The following is an 18,469-nucleotide window of genomic DNA, read 5'->3' as shown; positions in this document are numbered from 1 at the left end:
ATCAGGGATACGGTTGTCTTTGTTTTGCAAGAACTGGTAAAATTTTTGTGGACTCTCTGCCGCAAAGCGGCCTAGTGTCTCGGTGTAATAATGTTCCCTAGCCTCCTTCAACTTGGATGCTAAAGTATCTCTTAGATCGTGCAGAACTACATCATTAGCTATTTTTTGCTTTCTTCGCCTTTTAATTTTGTGTTTTAGGTGAATTAGATCGCGCGTTATCCAGAGGTTTGTACGGCCAACTTTTTTAAGTTTATCTGGAACGAAATTGAGAATGCAGAAATGGCAATAAAATTTGAATTGTGTCCATAGCGAGTTAACACTGCCGTCGCAAAATGATAGCAAAGCTTCTTCTAGGTAGTGAACAATCTGGAAATCGTCTGCAGCAGAATACTGTTTTACAACTACGGGCTCAGGTCTAGATGACCTTGTTCTACGAGGTAAAGAACAATTGAAATTGACCAATTTGTGATCAGAAATGCCATCTAAAACTGTTGCCATACAGGATTCAAAACTTGTGGAACAGAAAACGAGATCTAGAATTGAAGAAGCTGAACTTGTCACGCGCGTAGGATCAAGGACTGTTTGCGTAAGAGAGTAAGCAAGCGACATGTCTAGTAATATTTCAGCACTCTGCACATCAATAGAACCACATTTCATCGATTCCCAATGCATGCCTGGCATATTAAAATCACCTGCAATAATGATGTTTTGATTTCGGTATTTTTCTAAGTGCTCGTACAGGTCTATCAAGAAAGCCGGTGGGGCGCCAGGGGGCCTATAGACTCCCGCAATAATAATAGGGTTACCAGCAATTACAGCTTTACAAAAGCACTTTCGTGGCGGCTATTAATATCAGGCAAGGAAACGGACGATACCTCGCGTTTAACAAGGATAGCAACTCCGCCCCCTCTTGTTTGACGATCTTTCCGATAACATGTGTGTGAAGGAGGAAATATGCAATTATCTGGAATTTGAGGGTGCAACCATGTCTCCGATATTACTGCTACGTGTGGGTCGTAAGAAAGCAAAAGGTGCTCGAGTTGCTCTTGCTTGTTGCATACACTTTGGGCATTCAGGCACAGCAATCGGAAAGTCTTTTGCGCATGCTCAGTTTTATTTTGTGTTTGTCATTTTTCCGCGCGGGAAGACTTACGTAGAAACACCCTGCGACCAGCTGTGTCGTCCCACCCATAAACGTTATCGTTTAGAAACAACTTGTCATACACCAATTGCATCTTATCACCAGTACGCTTGTCCTGTAATCCAGATTGCCACAACTTATTTCTTATGCGCTGTGTGGCTTGAGAATAATCGTGGGAGATCGACACTTCAGAACCTTTGAGCTTTGGGCAGTTCCTGAACAATTCCATTTTTTCGTTGTAGTTGTACAGCCGGAGGATAACTGGCCCGTGGCGGTCTTTTTGCAGCCTTCCTATTCGGTGAATTCGTTCTACAGACCTCACGGAAACACCAAGTGTTTCGCCGAAAACCTTACGCAAAACCTTATCCTCTAGATCCTGCCTAGTTTCTTTTGGTTCCTCAGGAATTCCGAAGACGACTACATTGTTTCTGCGAGAACGATTTTCATAATCGTTCAGTCTCCGGTCCTGCTCAGCCAAAGCCTTCTCCAACCGCTGTACTGTTCCTTCCAGCTTCTGTATCTTTTCTTCATTTTCCTTCGATATTTTCAGAACCTCGTCTAGTTTTGACAGCTTCGCATTTACCTCAGAAAGTGTGGCATCGCACTTTGTGTCCGCTTCCTTTAGCTCTTTTAACTGAAGCATAATATCCTTCAACATTTGTTCTATCTCGGGACCAGGGTTACTTTCCACATCGCCACATAACAGGAGCAGAAAAACAGACCAGCAATCTATGACAACATGAATACATCTTTGAGGGCACGGCAGCACTATAACAGTGTATGAACTTGAACGAAATCCAGAAAGCGTGTTGTAAAAACTGACCTGCACAACAAGCCAAGCAGAATCAAACATGCTGCTCCGACGAGTGCCGCCGTGCCCTCTGAGAGGACAGGGCTCGACCGGAGACTTTATATCCTGTATGGTCGACGTCACCGAGTTGTGCAGCCAATTCGGTGTCCCGTCCACTGAGTCGATGAAAAGATGATCAGTCCGTGCAGGCGTTTTCCACTTGTGCGATAAATCGGCAGTCCACAGCGCAGGCCCAGAATGAGCGGGTTGTTCGGCACATGGCAGCGGTCGGATCAAAAATACAACCTGCACAACAAGCCAAGCAGAATCAAACATGCTGCTCCGACGAGTGCCGCCGTGCCCTCTGAGAGGACAGGGCTCGACCGGAGACTTTATATCCTGTATGGTCGACGTCACCGAGTTGTGCAGCCAATTCGGTGTCCCGTCCGCTGAGTCGATGAAAAGATGATCAGTCCGTGCAGGCGTTTTCCACTTGTGCGATAAATCGGCAGTCGACAGTGCAGGCCCCGAATGAGCGGGTTGTTCGGCACATGGCAGCGGTCGGATCAAAAATACAACCTGCACAACAAGCCAAGCAGAATCAAACATGCTGCTCCGACGAGTGCCGCCGTGCCCTCACGGAAAGTTATTGCGAATCCCCATGGAAGTGACCATTTTCCAATAGTTCTGTACATACCAAAAGGAAATGAACGTTCTATACAGGTTCCTAAGCGGCAGATTGAGAAAGCAGATTGGGAACAGTTTAAAAAAGATGCACTTTTGAACTGGAGTGACTTGTGTGCCTTAATCTTTAATCACAAAATTTTTTATTGATGCTGCCACAAAATGTATTCCACAAAGTGGACTGTCCGCCAAACGACGCGTGCCTTGGTGGAACAATGATTGTCGAAATGTTCAAAAAAAGCAAAATAAAGCATGGAGGTTGTTTTGGAACTCACCATCAGCCAAGAATTTTTACAATTTTAAGAACATAAAATCCCAAGGCAGAAGAACGTGTAGACATGCGAGAAGGGAAAGCTGGCATAAATTTTTATCCAGAATCAATTCATATACACAAGAGGCGAGAGGCTGGAATATGGTAGGAAAGGTAGCAGGACGGCAATCTCATCCACTTCCCTTAATAAACACACAAGGTGGCAGCTTGGAAGACCAGGCGAACACCCTCGGCGCACACTTCGAGCAGATCTCCAGCTCGTCCCACTACCGTACACTACATCGTTCCAACGATACAAAACAATAATCGAAAAACAAAGGCTAGAGTGCAAATCTGCAAAACACGAAGAATACAACGAACCGTTTGTGTTAGTTGAGTTAGAGGCGTCGACAAACTGCTGTAACAACTCATCCCCAGGCCCGGACCGTGTAGTATATGAAATGCTAAAACTTCTGCCCTCTGAAACTCAAAAAACCCTTCTCTTCCTGTATATTGCTATTTAGTTTTCTGGACGAATACCATCAGCCTGGAAAGAAGCCACTGCTATTCCGATTATAAAGCAAGGCAAGGATCCATCCTCCGTTACCAGCTACAGACCAATTGCACTAACAAGTTGTTTTTGCAAACTTTTTGAAAAGATGATTAACTGCCGGCTTTTACATTATCTGGAATCAAAGAATTTAGTTGATCCACATCAGTGCGGGTTTCGTGAGGGTAGATCCACCATTGATCACCTGCTACGCATTGAGGCACAAATCCGAGACGCTTTCTAAACAGTTTTTTCTTTCAGTATTCCTAGATATGGAAAAGGCATACGACACAACATGGTGTTTAGGCATACTGCAAGACCTCTCACACTTTGGTGTCCGAGGTAAAATGCTGACCATAATCAAAAGTTATTTGTCAAACCACACTTTCCGTGTCCGAGTGGGGAATGTCTTGTCAAGAACATTTGTCCAGGAGACTGGAGTGCCGCAAGGTGGTGCGTTGAGTTACACACTTTTTATTGTAAAAATGAATACACTGCATTCCTACATTCCACACAATATGTTTTATTCCACATATGTCCAGCATGTTCAGATCGGTTTTAAATCCTACAATCTCGCAATCTGCAAGCAGCAGCTTCAGTTTTGTTTGAATAAAGTTATCAGATGGGCAGACGAAAATGGTTTTACCCTCAACCCGCAAAAAGCTCATACATTTTATTTTCAAGAAAGAGAGGTCTCCATCCTGATCCGATCATTGACCTTCATGGCCAGCGACTAGCTGTTAAAACGAAACACAAGTTTTTATGCACAATTTTAGACATGAAATGGGCATTCGTACCACACATAAAAAAAAATCTCAAAAACAAATGCCTGAAAGTTATGAATGTACTAAAGGTCTTGTCACAGACATCGTGGGGCAGTGATAGGAAATCTATTTATTTATTTTTTTATTTACCCTCAAGGTCAATAGACATTATAGAGGGAAGTGGGTAGGGAGAAACAGTAAAATTACAACACAACGCAAGAACAAAAAAGAGATCAATAGTTATACAGTCAGCATGTTTCTGGCCATACAATGTTAGCTGTTGCGTTCTTGAAAAGGTTGAAATCTCGAATGGTTGCTGTCGGGTTTGGAAGGCCATTCCATTCCTTCGATGTACGTGGCACGAAGTACTGCGAAAAGAAGTTAGTTCTACACAAAGGCATGCCAACCTTGAAGGCGTGATCCAGACGTTGTGAAATGTGATGAGGATGAGTTATGAACTCGTGATGTAAGTAGGCATGGTGGTAGAGCTTGTGAAAAAGACATAAGCGGAAAAGTTGACGCCGTGATGCAAGAGATGGTAGACTAAGGCCTGCTTTCATGGATGATATGCTTGCGGTGCGATTGTAATTGCATGTAATGAAATGAGCCGAGTTGTGCTGAACCATTTCTAGTGACTGTATTAAATTGACATGAAAGGGATCTCGTATTGCTGCTGCATATTCTAGTTTTGTGTGAATTAGTGTTTTGTATAGGAGTAATTTTAGTGTGGAAGGGACTTTTGAAAAGTTACGGCGTAGGTACCCAAGCGTGCGGTTGGCGTTGTTAAGGCGTAGGTACCCAAGCATGCGGTTGCCGCTGTTAATTACATAGGTGATATGAACGTTCCAGGTTAGGTTAGTTGTGATGTGCACTCCAAGGTATTTGTAAGAGGGTACATTTTCTATCGGGTTATTACCTAGGTAGTACACAGGCGGTGTAGTAGGAGACCTAGTTACGCGCATGAGTTTACATTTATTTGGGTTTAATTCCATCGACCAATTGTTACATCATTCTAAAATCGCATTAAGATCTGACTGAGGAATATGTCAGTTGTTAGTGCATGTTATTTCTCGGAAGATCACGCAGTCGTCAGCAAAGAAGTGTATATTGCTAGTAACATTAGAGGGTAGATCATTAATGTAGATTAAAAAGAGGAGCGGACCAAGAACTGAGCGTTGTGGCACACCAGAGCGCACAGGACTTGGCTCAGATTCTTTGTCGTTAGCACTGACGAGTTGGGAACGGTTAGTTAAAAAACGTTCAATCTAGGTTAAGAGTTGTGAATCTAGATTAATGGACCAGAGTTTAAGCAAGAGAAGTTTGTAACATACTTTACCGAAGGCTTTGCTGAAATCTAAAAATATGCAATCTGCCTGTGATGAACGATCGAGAATAACATTTAATTTGTGTGTAAATAATGTCACTTGTGTTTTGCAATAATATGATTTACGAAAGCCATGTTGGGATGGTGTAAAAAAAGAATTCGTCTCGAGGAAGTTGGCTAGATGTGAATACAAAATGTGCTCAAGAATCTTACACGAAATACTAGTAAGCAAAATAGGACGATAGTTAAGTGGGGAATGCTTGCTACCAGATTTATGAAAAGGAATACCTTACCAACCTTCTATTGTGATAGCAGAGAACATTCGGTGAGGGACAGCTGAAAAATCATGGATAGAAAGAAGAATAACAAAGTGTGCTCACCAAAAACTTGGGAGTAATTAAATCACAGCCTGGGGCTGAAGATGCATTTAACAATGTTAAAGCATTTTTTACACCATTATATTCAATTGTTAGCGGCAACATTGCAGGGTAATCAAAGCATCCCAGTTTTGGTGATGGGCAGTGTGCAACGGAAGTGAAGTTTTATGAAAAGACACCATTAAACAAGGAAGCACATTCTTCATCAAGAATAGAATCACCAGTATGCACAAGCGATATAACATTATCAGTGTGGGCATTTATCACATGCCAAAACTTTTTTATATTAGTTGTGAGCATATTTGGCAGGTTATTGCGGACAAAGTTACCTTTGGCACTTTTTAGTGCTCCTATATAATCTTCTGAGGCTCTCACGTCTCATGATTCTCATGAATATCTATAATGTCTCATGAATCTGAAATGTCTCATGAATCTGAAATGTCTCATGAATCATGAATGTCTCATGAATCATAATGAATCATAATGAATCATGATTCTCATGAATCATGAAATGTCTCATGAATCTCTATAGAAGCCTCACACGCACGCGCTTAGATTATGGAGCGATTATCTATCAATCTGCCGCACCAAGCACTTTGAAAATGCTTGACCCGGTCCATCATTTAGGCATCTAGCTCTCTACAGGTGCCTTTCGCACTCGTCCTGTAGACGGCCTGTATGTAGAATCGAACGAGTGGTCGTTGAAACTTCAGAGATCTTACATGTACTTGCTGTATTATTTTATTTTATTATTTATTTACAGGATTTCTGCTGGCTTCAAAGTGAAGCCATAAGCAGGAGTGGGTAACATATAAATATAGCACGCTGAACATTTTCACAATATATTACGCACAAAGAATGTCGCGGACACACAGGTTTTGACGCGGTAAAAAGAAAAATATACAGTGCATGACATGCAATCGTGCATAGCATAATACCTATATAAGTGCGTACTAACCTCACTTCTGTACTAACAATGCAACATCACAAAACAAAGAGTACAAATATGGCAGGAAAACGTGCTATAAGTTTTTTAGCTCCGATAAGAATGACGCCACTGTCGCCGCCTCCACAATACCACCAGGGAGGCGATTCCACTCGCGTACAGTTCGTGGGGAAAAAGAGCCCATGTACAAGTTCATTCTGCATGAAAATTCTTGTAATTTTTTTTTAGTGATCCGCCCGCATGGGTCGTCGCACGACTTTTTCTATATACGCACTTGAATCAATGCCAAGCTTATCGTGGTAGAGCAGATACATATATTTTAGTCTTTCGCGATATCGCCGCAAATGTAAAGCTTCCAAGTTCCCTGTCTGAAGCAAAGCAGTGACTGACGTAAGGCGATTGTATGAGCGAAAGATAAATCGAGCAGATTTTCTTTGTAGGTTTTCTAGTTTATCAATATTTTTCTTTGTGTATGGGTCCCAGACCACGCAGGCATATTCCAAAAGGGGACGAATCTAGGTTTTACATGCTTATAGTTTTATTTCTTGCGTTGACTGTCGTAACGATCTTCTAAGATATCCAAGCTTTTTCATGGCTTTCTTTTCTAGAAAAGTGATATGTTTATTCCACCGGAGGTCTGAAGTGATTATTAAACTTAAGTATTTATAACGATTTACAGCACTAAGACAGCGACCATTTATTGAATACTGGAAAATAAGTGGTGCCTTCTTTCTTGAAATTGTCATTGAGATGGTTTTTGTAGTATTGATGCTCATCTGCCATTTTTCACACCAAATATGCAGTTTGTACAGGGCACTACTTAATAATGCCTGGTTGGCAGGTGTGTTTACTTCCTGATAAAAGATGCATTCGTCCCCGAACAGTTTGATTTTGACAGGTATATCGTTTATGATATCATTTATATAAACTAAATAGAATAGTGGCCCGAGAACCGACCCTTGGGGAATGCCTGATTGCACGGATGCCGGGCATGAACACGAGCCGCCAACTGATACGCATTGACTCCTAGACGATAAGTATGACTCTATCCATGAGAGAAGTGAGTTATTTTGTAATATGGGTTTTAATTTTAACAAAAGCTTATGGTGCAAGACGCGATCAAATGCCTTCTGAAAGTCCAAAAAAATATATCGATTTGACTCTGTTTATCTAAGTCTGAGGCAAACTCGTGTATCGTCTCAAGGAGTTGGGTAACCGTCGACATTCCCTTACGGAAACCATGTTGGCGGCAATCAATCAATTTATTTTGTTGCAGAAAGTTTGACAAGTGCGTAAAAATAATATGTTCTAGCAATTTTGAGCAAGTACACAGTAAAGATATTGGTCTGTATGACGTAATTAGCGAAGGATCTTCCGCCTTAGGGATCGGAACAACCTTCGCGTGCTTTCAATCTCTCGGGAGTTCTGCAGTGGACAATGTTTTTTTGAATATAATAGATAAATACTTTGAACACCATTCTGCATACCTTACTAGAAATGTGTTCGGTATGCAATCAATTCCTGGTGATTTCTTTATATTGATTTTTAAGCAGCAGTGATAAGACACCCTCTTCAGTTATCATTAAGTCAGAAATTTTAGGTATGTCCTGAGAAATTGTAAAATTTGGTGTTTGGTTGTAGACTGAACAGAAGAACTTGTTAAACGATGGCGCAAGGAGTGATTCATCAGTTACCAATTCTCCATTAATGAGGATTTTATATGTCTGTTGCTTCCTAGGTGACAAGTGTCGCCAGAACTTCGCAGGAGCAGAAAGCAAGAAGTTTTTCAAAGTTATGTTGAAAAAATAGTTTTTTGCCTTCTTTATGGTTTCATTTAACTGCAAACGCATATTAGAAAATTTTGATGCATGAGAAGATGACGGGTTCTGGCGCAGTTTTTTGCGCATCTTTAGTTTGCGTCCCGCTCGCACTACTTCCCTCGTCGTCCAAGGGCGAGCAGATTGCGTTCTGATAATCTTTGAGGGGACATGACTTGAGACGCATTTCATAACAAGATTCTTGAAGAAACCCCACAAATCTTCGACAGAGCAACTACTTGATTCATACATATCACAGAAATCAGAAAACGATATATCTCAGAGGTCAAGAATGGCGACGTCATCAGCACGAGTGAAATTTGGCACTATGCGTTTTTCCGTCACTTCTTTCCTTACGTGGAGTGGAATGCTTAGAGATAACAATCGATGGTCGGATACACCATCATAGACGCACAAAGCAGGATTTCGACGAAGGATTCTGTCACTCACAAGAAAAAGATCTAAAATAGATTGTGCGTTACTTTGAACACGGGTGGGTTGTTTTACTAACTGTGTTAAGTCATGAAAAAGAACAATGTCGACTAAGGGCTTAGCAACACTAGAAAGCGGTTCCGGGAAGTCCGCGTCCCAATTAACTTGAGAAATATTAAAATCGCCAGCTAATAATATATTAGAAGTGCTTGTGTTGCAAGAACAAAAAAATCATTAATACCATCAAAAAACGCCTTCTCGGCATACGGAGAGCAGTAAAATGCACACACAACCAGGTTAATTTCCTCAAGGTGTATTTTAATAATGACAGCTTCAATACTGTCTCTATCGAAAAGCCTAGTCACATTGAGGTAGTTTTTAAACAGGATGGCCACACCACCACCACGAGATGGTCTGTCTTTCCTATAAATGCCATATTCTGGGGGCGCTATTTCGTCGTCCTTAATATCTGAATGTAGCCAGGTTTCTCTTATTACAATCAGATGGGGTGCATGCGCTATTGTGATACTTTCCAGGTAATCAAGTTTATTAATGATGCTGCGGGCGTTAAACTGAATGCAGCGAAGTGAATTGCCTGATTGTGCTTCGGTTCACTGCTGAGATTCCTTAACGACATTACCTGGAAGTGGCACTCGTTCATTACGGTCTGCATCCCAAATGAACAGAACAACATTAACTCGGATTTTGTCATAGATTACTTTCACCTTTTCGCCTGCCCTTCGATTTTCTGCCGTGCTTTCCCAAAGTTTTCTTCTTTTATGTCGTGTAGCTTCCGAGAAGTCCTCAGAAATCGAGAAACCTGTACCCTTTAGTTTGAAGCAATTTTTAAGCACAGCAACCTTGTCACGGTAATCAATAAGCTTTAGAATTATAGGGTGAGGCTTACGTAGTTGTTTGCGCCCAATTCTGTGAATTCTTTCCGCAGACGACACTTGTATTTCCAGGATATCAGTAAACACACCCTTCAACACACTTTCGCTGAGTTCATCGAAACTTTCATTAGTTGTTTCCGGTACACTGAAGACAATCAAGTTGTTCCACCTATTTCTATCTTCAAGATCAGCTAGCTTGCTTTCCAAGCTTACAACCCTTTTTTCCAACTTATACGCCATTGTTTTCACCTCATTTACAGCCGTAGCAACTTCTTCCACTTTTTTTAACTTCAGCTCAATGCCATCCAGCCTTTTCCGAATGCTTTTCTGACCATCCAAAAGCTCAGCAAGCAACTTTTGAACGTCAGGGCCGGGATTCGGCTCGACGTCGCCACACAACAAAAGAGAGAAGCATTTCGCGTACACCAGAACAGATTCTGCTTAAGCTACATGGGCATGTCAGCTGGACAAAGAAAGGGTCGTCACATTTGACAGATGAAACATCATCACTAACCTGCATGAAGAAAATAAACGGATTTGACATGATGTCGACGCGAGGCCAGCCGACGTTGAAGTGAATGCAGACAAAGAACACCCTATACAATCGACTATTAATGATATGTTGAGTTCTGCACTGTTTTACAACCAGCAATCATTGCGAAAACCCTACTCTCTTCGTGTGAGGGGCCTTGCTCAGGAAACGCGTGTGCCACTTGAACACCTTTTGATGGCTCCTGCAGCGTACCTGCCACCGTGGCAGTGGCAGACGACAGACTGTGATGTGTCTTTCTTAGAGGTTACAAAGGCACGTGCCCATTGTACTTATCCATACATACTTCATGGAACTGTAGCATAAATACACTTGTCCTGAATTCTTTAGTGATGCTTCAAAGTTTGTGTAAGACGTACGCAGCGGTCAGTCCATCCTTTTCGAATGCCGGCACTCTGCATCCTGACACAAGCTTCTTCACGGCAGAAGCTCTTGCAATACTTGTGGCCATTAAACATATAAAAGAAGTAAAGCTACAAAATTTACACAGACTCTCTAAGCGTCGTAAGGGCTTTGAAAACTCTTAAAAAACACAAAAACCATGTCCTTGTCTCTCCTTATTTACTATTATGCACAGTGTACAACTCTAAACAGCATGTTGTAGTTTGCTGGGTGCCAGGACACCGCGAGATCCAAGGTAACGAGATCGGGGACCAGCTAGCCCCATGTGTCCACGACAGCATTGTTAATACATCCGCAGTTATCCCTGCTTTTGACCTAAAACCATATCTTAAACGAAAGCTGAGAGCTTATTGGCAGAGCACATGGGATAGTCACACAGAAAATAAATTACACATCATCAAGCCGTTCCTTGGTATATGGCCGCCTGTAGCAAAATCACGCCACACAGAAGTCAAACTTACAAGGCTAATCACAGGACACACACACAGCACACACTCCTACCTTTTGTGTGGTGGCGATCCGCTTTTGTGTGATAGATAGGGTGAATCGCTCACCGTCAACCACATCGTCATCCAATGCAGTGAATTAGACTCTTAGAAGAAATCATTTTCCTGTAGCTTACCGTGAACACATTACACTTCATCCTGGGATATTCATTGGCGAAGAACCACTTTTTAATTATCAGTCAGTATTTGCATTTTTAGATGAAATTCAAAGCTTCAGCATTATATACAAGAGAAATCTGTAGCGTAACCTTGCCGTAGAGGTTGTTGCTGTGGTAGCTACTCTGAGAAGCACCTGCCTCTCATCCTTTGGTTTCGATCACCGGCATCGTTCAAAACAATTTTTTTGCCCCCCCTTCTCTGTTGTCCCCAGCGGTGAGTCTCCCGATCTCATAAGTCTCTAGGTTGTTCACAGGAATGCTTATTGAACAGCATTGCTTGGACAGCGATGGCCTCTAGTTGCATTCGGATGTTAAGCTGCCAGCATACAACACCCACATTAATCGTTATAGCCACACAACTGAATGGTGCAAGAGCATCGTTGTCATCAATGTTGAAAATATCTAGCTGCAGTTGGTCTGTGTGTGTGTGGATTTGAGGTGTGCTTCCTCAATGAACAGTGCCTGCTGACTAAGTTTACGAAGTTGTTTAACATCATGGACGCTTTTACATACAGGAGACGTGCTTCGTCTTGTCTGTTTCACCTTTTTTGTCACATTTGTTGTGCTTAATTTTACCAAATATTCAAGGAGGATAGAATAGGGGGTAGAATGGTCGGCCACTATACTTCACCTGCTTAGTTGAAAATGGAATCCTAGAGAATGCAATAGTCTGTGCGTTGGTGTGTTGTGAGAGAGCCACACTCATGGAACAAATGGATGCAGTTCAGGCTGTTGAGCAAATCAATGCATAAATTTAGAAACAACTTTTATATAACGGTGAACTCACCAGATAAATCTAGCTAATGACTGAGGTTATATGACAAATAACCCAATATAATACCTATATAACACACAAACAGCAGAGCGTATTACAAGATACCATTAATGCACAGTTGCTGACGCACCGCAGGAGTCCATGACACCAAACTGCCCTCATGGACCTCCCGCGGGAGACACCCTGTGTGCCAAACCCAAAAGAAGATGACTTCACTTCCTCCTAATGACCTAATGAAGGCCTCCTAATGAAGGCACCTCAGGAGCAACTCTCTCTCGGCAGCAACTTGACTAACTACGGTACAATGTGCCATGAGGCCAAAGCAACTTTTCACAGGGCTGATAGCTCCCCATTAGCATGGATGTATCAATAATGGCAAAATGTGATCACAACGACAACTCTGAGAGCTGTTTCCGATTTTCAAAAAGAATACCAACACATACATCTTTTTTTATTGCGGCAAGCATTCAAGAACTCGCTAATGTGCTTTTGCCTATTGTTCACACACAGCAGAGGATTTTATCTTTAGGCTAGAATATATTCAGATAAGTGTACAATGCCTTTTAAAAAATAATTCATGCTTGGTCATTTACTCAGCACCAATTCTGGCCCACATAAGTTTTCCAACATGACAGCGGTATCTTGCATACAATACACGTCACGTATTTCATTTTATTTATTTTTATTTTTAGTCCCTGCAAAGCTGCAGGGGCATTACTACAGGGGGTGTTTGTACAAAGTCAGTACAGTTAATGAAATTTCTGTGATAGTACACAATGACATAATAAAAATATAATTATAACAACATATAACAATTGAAGTACATAAACAAAACTTTGGTACACATAGCAAACAGGTACGAAAGGTTAAATACATATGTCATAACATTACAATGATGAAAAAAAGCACCTTTGTCTTAAGTTTGCTGTATCTTCTAAAAGTTTTTTCTACGCTCTAATTGTTTTTTAAAAGACGGAGTTGGCAAAGCTGATAGTTTTGAATGAGTATTCTTCTAGTTTTTGTGAGTGTTGGCGTCTCTTAGAGCGATATGTTGGTGCCAATAGGTATTTTGACTTGTTGGTTCCTGTTAGGTTATAATAAAAACTATGCAAAAGCTTTAAGCGAAGTTTCTGTCTCTAGACTTTGCTTGTGAATGGGGCTGTCTGATTTTGAACCTTATCTATTGTTTCTGCAACACAAGCATGGTCAAGTATTGATCTTACAAGTAGGAAGTAATGAGTCTTCTTTATTTTTTCGTGGCACCATGAAATTTTGGAGAAGTGGTATCCGCTAAACTTTTGCAACAAACTTTGTGAGAATTTTGTGTTTCATGCAGTGGCTGACCACGATGAAGAATTACGCCTGAAGTGTGTATGTGCCACAGTTAATAGGGGATGAAAAACAAACTTTTGTAATGGGTGGGAGCATTGGACAACCCACTCGACATTATGCAATTCACAATGTGTTATGTCTGGTTGTTCCTTTGCTGTTCTAAAACTCTTTTTACCATGCGGAATGTTGGGCTAAAGGACTGAGACAACTACATGATGGCAGGAACAAGAATGAACAAGGGTTTATTGTCACGCTCCTATATTGGCGAAATACATGATAGCATTGCTATCGTGATAAAGCAGGCAGTGCAGAGAGTGCATGTAGAGAACTGCCAGCGTGTGCAACACGAGTTTACTTAAGCTCTACTGTGCACCGTCCATGCCTGTTGGTTGTCTGTTTTGGACACTTTGATGCGAGTCGCTGGAATTTCATTACTGACATTACCTCCTTTGCATTCATTCACGTTTGTGGTATTTCATCACAACGCGACAAAACCAACCAGCCTTGCATATGGGCGTAATCACATACGTGAGACATCTCGCGCGAAGAGTTAGATACTGGGCGAGCACGACCTTACTGGCACCTGAAAAGGATCGGAGAAAATGTATACCCGTGAATCTTTCCACCAGGCGAGAAACGTGCGCTAGTGTTTAAGGCGGATACCAGCCGAAGTTCTCGTTTCTCGCATTCACGGCCACTGCCTGAACATTGCTTAGCTCGTTGCTTCCTAGCATTGCGAAGTCACTCCCTTGAAATGTGCATCATGCCTACATGTATTGCTTGGTAGCTCGTGTCTTGGGTCGATCAGTGCCCTTCTAAGAGACTCGATATAAACATTAACAAAGTGCTTGATTAGGCTGGTTGGTGCTGCGTGGTAGACGAAGAAAGTGCTGAACAGCGCAAACGACAGGAGGGGATAGAAGAGACGAGAACAGAGCGCTGAACTAACAACCAAAGTTTATTGCAAACCAATTGCAATATATAGCAAAATCGCACATACGTGCGCCGAACAGCCTACCTTATCAAGAGCCAGTCATATCAGTGGACCCCAAATAACTAATTTCACAACCGTGAAGAAAAATCGAGGGTACACTAACACAAAAAACACCAAGTTCTTGAATGTGGAAGGCTACGCTAATCTCGCGCTTGCTCTGATTTTCATATCGCCCCATGATCACACATTTGTCAAGAATTTGCTGACAACCAGATTTTTTACAATGGTCCACCAAGTGGCTGGGAACAGAGTCTTTTTAGAGAGTACGCGTGCTCTCTCAACCGATCATTTATGCATCGACTTGTTTGGCTGATATAACAGAGCCCACAAGTAAACAGTATCTTGTATACAATCGCTAAAACACATTCAACATAGCGCGTAGCATGTTTTTTAGTGCATGCTTCTTTCTTAGGTCCTTCTCTGTTGACCCTGCGACATAGCCCAGCGAGCTTGTCACGTGCCCAGCGACGTTCTTTAGCCTACTATAGGAAACCTCGTGTACGTAGGGAATAACAGCCGTGCTGGAAAAAGGCTTGCTGAGTTGGCTGTTGCTTTGTACCTTATCAGGCACTATTAGTGACGTAAGGAGAGTCTCGGCGATGGACGTTAGCAGGGTATTATGAAAACCTGCTTATTGAAGGCAATGAACTTGGTGCGAAAACTTCATTCTATGTGGTGGTGACAAGAGCGAGTTAGAGCTGCCTTTAGGCAGGAAAAAGCGATGCTTCGCGTGACTAGCTTAGAATAGGCGGACGTACAAGAAAGAAGGCTTTTCTTTGAGTGTGCTCCGCCAACAGACATGGTCCACCAAAAAAAGCATTTCTAATGCTTGTCTGATGAAGGTTAGCCATCAGACTTCTGTCATACCACGCGAGTAAAGGTCACTAAGAACTGGAGCTAAACACGTGCCAATGCACACTCCTTCCCGCTGAGTGTAGAAGGTGTCCTTGTGAAGTACAAAGGTAGAATGTAGATAAAAGCACAGTAGTTCCAAAAACCTGTGAACATGAATTCCACATGCATTCTGAAATTTGGTGCAGCAATAACGCTCAATGGACTTTACGGTGTTCGCCGTCCGGCAACATGGTGCAACATCGGCTGACCCACCCCTTGAAAAGCGCGCCGACTGCATCGACTCTTCGGGCCACGGCACTGCCGCTGCGGATCGATGCTCACCCATCATGTATCTGCAGGTGCTGCTTTTTGGCGTCGTGGGCCAGCTCTCGTCTGCCTCATCGGATGGCCTACCGACTACAGTCACCGAAGATTCTGGCGTGTGCTCGGGTACACCTTTGAGCAGCTTTTCCGCGCACCACAGCCTGTTTTCTCTGGTTTCGGATGGTTTGCCACCAAATCTGGACTTTACGGTGTTCGCCGTCCGGCAACATGGTGCAACATCGGCTGACCCACCCCTTCAAAAGCGCGCCGGCTGCATGGACACTTCGGGCCACGGCACTGCCGCTGCGGGTCGATGCTCACCCATCATGTATCTGCAGGTTAGTTATTACAACTGTTGTTCCTACCGGAACGATGATATTTGCCTTTTAGCGGTGTCGTGGCCTTCTGGGTTTTTGAAGTTTGCTCGGAGTGCAGCGCTGTTCCTCAGCCGCCTTTTGTTACTTCACGGTGACGTGGAGGAAAACCCTGGACCAATGAATAAGCCCCAGGAAGAAAAATTGAATTTCGTGTTCGATGCTATTAAGCGCCTAGAAAATAACAACGCTACCTTACCGGAATCCGTAAATAAGGTTTTATTAATACATGCTGCTATTCAAAACGATGTCGAACAGCTCAAAACTCGGGTGCAGGCTATCGAATCTAAAATGCAAAGCAACGATAAAAGCGTAATTCTACCAACTCACGATCATTTTTCTACATTACAAGACAAAATCGACGACCTGGAAAATAGATCTCGGCGTTCCAATGTTCTTTTCTTTGGCGTAGATGATAAAGAACCATCTGAAACGTGGGATGCAACTGAAGGTCTCGTTAGGGACTTTTGCGCGTCAAAGTTAGCCATAACAGTAGATTCCATTGCCCGAGCTCATAGATTAGGTCGTTTTGTACGAGACAAAAAGAGACCCATTATAGCCAAGTTTTTCAACGATAGGGAAATCGTAGCAATTCTGAACAAAGGACCTAAACTAAAAAACACGCCCTTCAGCATCTCGCGCGATTACTCGGTGCCTGTTTGCGACAAGCGTCGAAAGCTTGCCCAGTTCAAGAAATCTGTAGCCAGGGAGGGTGACCGTTGCCGCCTGGTATTCACTAAGCTGTTCGTGAATGACGACATCTACGTGTGGGACACTGTAAATGAATGCGCTGTCCGATTAAATCCTCGTGAGAACGCACACGCGGCGGAAACCCCCGTAAACGACACGTGCAAATGACGTAGCTCTCCCCCGAAAATTGAGTGTTCTTCGCCTCTCGTACCCCGCCCGATAGTCAAACATTTTCCATTCTTGTTTACAAATATCCGTAGTGTTCTTTCTAAAACTGTCCCTCTTTCTTCACTGATAGACTCGTTGTCAGCATCAGTAGTAATATTGCCATGTTCCATTTCCCAAGTTTTTGTTATCGTCCGAAAACACCGCACGATTCTCAGCGCAAACCGCGCCTGCAGTTTTCTAGAAGGTTCCGGACTGTAGTAGATCATTTCGATAAGATCACGCCCACTGTGCGAACGGTACAGATTGTTCTGGAACCTACGCCACCGCCAGCGATAACGCTAGAACATTCGACGGCAAGAGTATAAATGCCGACGCGGTTTGCAGCTTGTCAGTTGTTGATCGAAGGCCGACGCTCCGTTTGCCGCTATCAGTCCGAGACTGCTATCTGTGCGAGACTGCTGCTGTAATTGGACTTTCAGTTTACCGGGCCCAGGTTCGCCCAAATAAACAGTTAAATCCTAACACGAAGTCTCCTGTCTTCGGCCACGTCACGACCCCGTGACATCTGGTGGAGGTGCTGCTTCGTTCATGTACCGGACGCCCCCATCAAGCCGTGAAACCAGCCCACGTCGCGGAGAAGACAACGACGCCAAACCGGAGCAGCGAACAAGCCGCCGACAGCAAGGGCTACCACCGGAGTACGGGCTTCTACACGACAAGGCGCGGAAGACCAAGGCCATGACCGCGACTGCAGCGACAATGACAACCGCAGCGTCCCAGCCCACGATGGTCATGCATCAACCCAGGGAACCACCAATTTTCCATGGGTCATCGTTCGAAGACCCGGAGTCCTGGCTGGAGACATACGACCGTGTGGCCGCCCTCAACCACTGGGACCATGACGAAAAGCTGCGTCGTGTGTTCTTCTATTTGGAAGACACCGCAAGGACTTGGCTTGAAAATCGGGAGTCCACGCTCCGAACGTGGGATGTTTTCTGCGGCGCATTCCTTCAAACGTTCGCGAGCGTCGCTCGCAAAGAGAGGGCCGCTGCTTTATTAGAGACCCGGGTTCAGCTACCAAATGAAAAGGTAGGATTTTTCACAGAGGAGATGACCCGCCTATTTCGTCACGCTGACCCAGACATGCCTGAAGAGAAGAAAGTTCGTTTCCTCATGCGAGGGGTCAAACAAGACATCTTCGCGGGACTAATGAGGAATCCACCGAACACCGTCCAAGAATTCGTATCCGAGGCGACCACCATCGAAAAAACCCTGGACATGCGCACCAGACAGTATAATCGTCGCCTGACTCCAGAATGCGCTGCTGCTCAAGCCAGCGACTCCGATAACCTGCGTAAAACGATCCGAGCGATCGTGCGGGAAGAGCTGCGCAA

General features: G+C 43.4%; 1 protein-coding gene across 5 annotated transcripts in view; it reads left to right on the top strand.

Moving 5' to 3' along the window:
* The first annotated feature begins 13,521 nt into the window (after positions 1-13,521).
* LOC142777346 (uncharacterized) overlaps positions 13,522-18,469 on the top strand; it is an 88,535-nt gene continuing 83,587 nt past the window's right edge. For all 5 annotated transcript variants that reach the window (XM_075881664.1, XM_075881663.1, XM_075881662.1 and 2 more), the window contains exon 1: positions 13,522-16,181. In XM_075881664.1, coding sequence (XP_075737779.1) covers positions 15,738-16,181 — 444 coding nt within the window. In that variant the 5' untranslated portion in view covers positions 13,522-15,737. The remainder of the gene's footprint in view (positions 16,182-18,469) is intronic.

The sequence above is a fragment of the Rhipicephalus microplus genome, chromosome X (genome assembly GCF_043290135.1).
Source record: "Rhipicephalus microplus isolate Deutch F79 chromosome X, USDA_Rmic, whole genome shotgun sequence".
NCBI classification, from domain to species: Eukaryota; Metazoa; Arthropoda; class Arachnida; order Ixodida; family Ixodidae; genus Rhipicephalus; species Rhipicephalus microplus.
Note: the sequence above shows the minus strand (reverse complement) of the source record. Positions and strands in the feature narration are given on the sequence as shown.